The following is a 5,884-nucleotide window of genomic DNA, read 5'->3' as shown; positions in this document are numbered from 1 at the left end:
GTATCAAAAGAATGACAAACGAGACAGAAGGAGATTAAAATTAGGATTTCTATTTTTTCCCTAACGTTTCAGATTCTTAGCTGTTCTAAACCTTGTTCAGCAAAGATAAAGGGTGCTTTTGTTGTCTATAAGCGACAATTATAACAAGAAGTCCAAGAGTCTTAAGAGGCTTTTGATGAAGCGTAATGCAAAATAGCATAAAGCTACCATACTGTAGGCCAGTTGGTTACTCTGCAGGGCAAAGCTGCTGTTTTACCTGATCAGCGGTGCCTGCCAGCTTCCTCCCCATGAAAGGTGCAGAAATGAACAGGTTGCATTTTTATCCAAGATGAAGATGACTGTGTCAGCTTTGCAGCAGCTGGAAATGCTTTTCTGCTAAGGAATGCTGCAGAGAGTCTGCAGCATAATTAATGAGCGTGCAGAGTGGCAGTGCAACTGTCTGAGCTGTCCTGTGTCCCAGGCTGCAGGAGCTCTCACCAAGAGCAGGCCACAAAGCACGCACAGGCAAAGAAGGCACCTATTAACACTGCACAGTCTGGCTAAAAAGAAAGAAACTGTGTTCTCAATCTCTTTACCATGTTTTTGTATTTCCTTCCTTTACTGCTCAGGAAATAAGCCCTTTAAAACAGGGACTTCGTTTCTGTTATTTCTGTGTGTGTCTGACTACTATGAGACTCCAGTAGCTGCCTGGGACATCAAAGTAAACAGAAGTTGGTGTTACAACAACTTTATGAGATGTTAAGGTTACTGAGTGCCTGCTGAGTATTACAAACATCCAAAGACCAAAACCAACACATCTTTGAGGGAAAAATAAATCTAAGATTTCAGAATCATGCATTTTGCTTTATCCATTTAAAATTCAGTCACACAACTTTTAAAAGACTATTTTATCTTCTTTAGTGGAGAACAAAAGCTAATTGCTTTAGAAGCATGTTAGTATATTTAAGCTTACGTTATGAATACAAAGGAAGCATCCTGTGTAACAAGTGTAGAAGTTTTGTGGATTTTTTTTTTTTTACTGTTTCGTTACCACATTCATATGGCAATTTACAGCATGCTGATCAAAATATATCTATACAGGACCTAAGGTAAATACTCTTATTACGACTCAGCTACTCTTAAGGCTTACCTTCATGTTACCTTCTGCTGAGCCTGTAACAAAATAATCCTCAGAAGGGTCCAGTGCAAGGGCCTTTACAGCTGATTCATGTGCTTGGAAGGTATAAAGGATTTGCCTCTGTCTGATGTCAAAGATGCAGATATAACCCTTCCTACCGCCAGAGATTAGCAGTTGATGTTTAGGTGCATACTGAAGTACCGTGGCGCCATGATCATGACAGGTGAAGGCTGAAGAAGGATGCCACAGTTGAATCGATTTGAAACTGTAAGTAGCTTTCTATCTTAAAATGCGTTTCTGCTATGAATTGTTATCTGAACGTTTTCTAACTTGACAGATGCATTCCTTCATATTGGTAATGTCATATCAGTTAACAGCTCTTTGCTATTATTAGGGCAACACAAGTCTAATGCACAAGAAAGCGTGATATGCAGTCTAACTCAAGTTAGAATACAGGCACATACATGAATTAAAAAAAATAAATAAAATTCACCATATATGTTAAGCTAAATTAAATTCCTGAGTTTAAAATGTATATATTCTAATTTCCTGAATTCTAATTTGCATAGGAGCCCTAACTCGATTTCTTCAAAATGAGACTGAACTTCTGTGCAATCTGCTACTTTTAAAATATGAAAGTAAGAATGCCCCTGTTGTTTACACAGGTAATTGCTATGTTTATTCATGTATTACAAGTGTTTATGGCTGTTTATGATGGTTGAATTTGTTCTTTTACAAACCCTACATATCAAATTTGTATTTTTTTCCATAGTGCAAGATGATAGAATTTTGCTTTAGTTCTTTATGTAAAGATGAAATTATTGAACCTGAACAAATAGATACAAACATCTTGTTAAGAATCTAGTCCAAGTGCTGAAAAACATGGACAGTGTTTTCTGAGTTGCTTCTACTATTACCTACAATTGTATTTTCTCCTGTACTTCAGTAGAGTACTGGATCTATTTATTAAGTGCTAGTTTAAGTGAAAGCCTGCATACACGCAAACTTTAATAACGCAGATGCTTAGTTTTTTTCAGGACTGTATTCAAATAGTGCAGGCTTTATTAATATTGTCACGAAAATATCTTTATGTATGATCGTCCTTCTTCATACTTTTCTATATAGAGCAGATTATCATCATGCTGGAGACTACATAGTATCAGTCCTGGTGCATGCACTAGTGTGGCACACAAATACTTAAGACTAGTACCCCAGCATATATTTCTCTCCTTGACCCAAACGTATACACAAACTGTATTTCTTGAGTCAGTGAAAAGAAGACATCTGATTTTCTCTGCAGCACTTACCATGTATAAGACTGTTACCAGATGAAACCAACATGTCCCAGAGGCACACATTTCTGAAGGGGAAAAAAAGTCATTATGGCTTGTTGATAAGCGATTCATAGTGTGACATGACTCAGAGGGTTCTTGTGTTCTGTGTCAAAACCTAGAAGGTAGAACTGAACAAGGAGCCCTTGACTCTTTGCAGTCACTGGAGAGCATACGTAAAGACTTAAGAGCTTAACTCTTTCTGTGCTCTTTTGTCCTTCACAATGGAGACTATACTTTCTGCCTTTAAGATGTGTACTAATCCTAGGTCATACCAAGAAATTATAGGAGTTGCTCTTTTCAGAGAAAAATAATTACCTTGACTTTACTGAACATATTTCTCCCCTAGCAACAGCAGCACCTCAGAACTAGTATTTGGAATACACCTTGAAAAAAATGGTCAACTGTTGACCATACCTTATATAAACTATGAGTTGGGAAACAAATGACTGAAGGAATGATGTTCAAAGAAACAACCTGTCAAGTCCAAGCTGTAACAAAGCTTATAATGCTGATCCTTGCAATGTCAGCCACACATTAATGCATGAAAGGCAGTGGGTTAATGGACATTAATTGGTAGCTTTGGTGAAATTTTTTGGTGATCTTTAAACACACCTGTTATCATTGGACTGTCCCGATGTGGCAACTAGACTTGAAGAGGTTATAAATGCAAAGTCACTTGTGGTTTTACTGTGACACTGCCAACTCTATTAAAAACAAAACAAAACAAAAACACAGATGCGATCTTATTGGTTGTCATCTGCAACAAAAGTTACTATTAGTGTGATGTTACTGATAGCATACTGCAAGCAGTCTTTTAAAGTTTTAAAAGCTAAAAAACAGATATAAAACACAGCTTGAAGTCCAAAGGATGAAGTAATGAATTAAAAAACAGTATAAAAATATAATACAACAATTGAATTATAAAAAAAAATCACATAGCATAGCATTAGCCTGAATTTCAAATTAAGCATTGTCTTTGTGTACAGTTAATTAGCAGTGAAAAAAAAAAAAAAAGAGTGTACTTTTACTACGTCTTGGGACTGTAAAGTCATTACTGTGAGCTCTGATTTTTAATTTAATTAAGGGTAATGCTGGTAGTATTTGTAATTACATTGCAGCTTATGGCTCTTCTACAATTAGTTTTCCAAAAACATATTATTGCACCACACATACTGGTAAAATATGCTAATTAAAAAGCAGCAAAATCAAAAATGCCTCAGTGAAACTCTTACACCCTTGGCTTGCCTGAAATCTTGAAGACTCAAGTTTTGTCTATAAAAAGAATTAAAAAAAAGTTGTCTATTTACTTACCAGATAGGGCTTAGGATTTGAGGTGGTTTGGTTTACTTGCCAAATACTTAGAAATCCTTCACCATCAGCAACACCACACTGCAAGAAGTGAAATGCATTTATTAGCATAACTTATTGGTTACTGGATGTTTGCTTCATGACAGCAAACAGCTGAATTCGGGAAAAAAAACAACAACATACCAAACCCACAAAACCACTGCCTACACATCAAATATCAACAACAATGGTTTTCAGATAGAACAAGCAAATTAGAAGGCAATTCAGTTCAGCACTGATTGTTTAATGATTAATGATGGATGCTTTCCTACATGCCTAAACCTTTTCTGGAACTGAAGGCATTTTAAGTGTGGAAGCTTATCATTTGAATACTGTTTTTAAACACTAAAGCCTACAGAGGAATCATTACTCCCCGACTGTTTGAAAATGCTTAGTAAAGTAAGATGCATGACAGCGTCTCATAAAAGCATGATTTTGAACACAATTTTGGAAAGACTGTATTGTATCATGTATCATTATTGTACCATTAACAACTGAGCCAATTAACCAAAATGCATGGCAATTATACTGTATATTCCATACTGTTATAAAAGTTTTACAAAATGTTTTTAGAAACATTTATAATTATTTTTCATATTTTCTCTGTCTGGTCATGAGTCCTGCTTGAGCGACCTCCATGTGAAGCAGCAGAGATAATTTATTCTTTTAAAAATTGATTCCTGTATGATGTTAGATTATAATATTTCAAACATAATCAAAACACTGATTTAAAAAAATAAATAAACGAGGTTTTATGCTACCTGAAAAAAGATGATGTGGTAGGAGAGATTTTATGTTTCTAAATGTTGTTTCTTACAGTCATGCCAACTCCTTTAATTCACTTTTTATGCCCCTTAACTACAATGAAATTAAATAGTTACATTTTATGCCAGTAAAATGCAGAGGACAAGACTTCTTGAAATAACAGAACATACTATATGAAAAACTGAGGAGGTGGGTATTTCTCCCAATTCCCTTCTCTTTGTCCACTGTTTTCTGCAGTTTACCTCATGCTCATTTCTGGCCAAAGTATGTGGCTCTTTTGTAGTTTTTTTATTTCTCTACACTGTAGATTTACTCTCTTCAACTAATGGGCTGCAAGTATATCTTCTAGGTAACACATTCTGTCAAAACTTTATCATAGCCAGAAAGCAAGTATGAAGCACTTCTTGAACACCTAAACCTAGTCTAATATAAGTTTGCTTCTGCAAAATAGGTAAGTTCAATTTTTTTTAATGTTTAATTTAAAAAACCCTCCACGTAGAAACACAGGTTTCAGAAAAGGGAGACAAGAAGTCTGAAAATAGTGCAAAGGGGATATATAATACTGAGAGTTGCTTAAAATGTAGTTAATAATAAAGACTAGCCAGAGATTAACAGACAGATAAAATGACTTGACAGCCCCCAGAAATTCCCTTTTGAGTGAATCATATTGGGCTTCCCTTATGGGGACAGCAGGAAGGAGGCTTCAGATCTATCTATCTTGTAAATGATAGTTAAATTTTAGAGAGATTAAATGTGTGTGTGTGTGACAGAGACAGAAAGAGTTTGAGAATAAATTGTTTTGAGACTGCTTAGACTATGAAGGGAATAACTAGTTTTAGGAAGGGACAGGTAAGAGAAGACAGTCAAGCTGATATAAATCAGTGCATTTCTCCTGCAACAGAATTTACTCTTGAGGTGTAAAGACAGCGGAGATTACTGAAAATCTTGCTTTGTATTAATATAACCCCACTTGTATCAGCATGAAGCTGATAGAAAAGAAGGGAGTATAAAGGTCAATGTTTATTATAAAGCTTCAGTATGCAGCGAAAATGAAATCATACTGGTTATGCCATCTTATGAGTTTTGTGTGTTATCAATTAGAACTGTTTTAGAGGTCACAGCACTATCAAATGTGTTCTCTTATGAATAATGAAATTTAAAATTCTAAATTGTACCTACCTTATTGCCCTGTGAATTGAAATACATTCTTGTAACCCTGGCATTCCCAGCCTGTCGGAAGCATACCAATTGCTGTGGCCTTGTCCATTCAAACATTCGAACGCTACCATCTTGTGCTCCTGTAAGATCTGAGATCAAAAAC

General features: G+C 35.6%; 1 protein-coding gene across 7 annotated transcripts in view; it reads right to left on the bottom strand.

The window, feature by feature from the left end:
* Nucleotides 1-5,884, bottom strand: part of DMXL2 (Dmx like 2) — a 55,239-nt gene that overhangs the window by 1,475 nt on the left and 47,880 nt on the right. For 6 of the 7 annotated variants that reach the window (XM_080607097.1, XM_080607095.1, XM_080607098.1 and 3 more), the window contains 5 exons: nt 5,743-5,870; nt 3,763-3,840; nt 3,064-3,155; nt 2,425-2,477; nt 1,130-1,347 (listed from right to left, as the gene is read on the bottom strand). In XM_080607097.1, the coding sequence (XP_080463223.1) occupies nt 1,130-1,347; nt 2,425-2,477; nt 3,064-3,155; nt 3,763-3,840; nt 5,743-5,870 (569 nt within the window). Of the gene's footprint in view, nt 1-1,129; nt 1,348-2,424; nt 2,478-3,063; nt 3,156-3,762; nt 3,841-5,742; nt 5,871-5,884 lie in introns of those variants that run through there. The other variant, XM_080607099.1, reaches the window with a different exon arrangement.

Source organism: Anser brachyrhynchus (genome assembly GCF_964034855.1).
Source record: "Anser brachyrhynchus genome assembly, chromosome: 11".
In the NCBI taxonomy this organism is placed as follows: domain Eukaryota; kingdom Metazoa; phylum Chordata; class Aves; order Anseriformes; family Anatidae; genus Anser; species Anser brachyrhynchus.
Note: the sequence above shows the minus strand (reverse complement) of the source record. Positions and strands in the feature narration are given on the sequence as shown.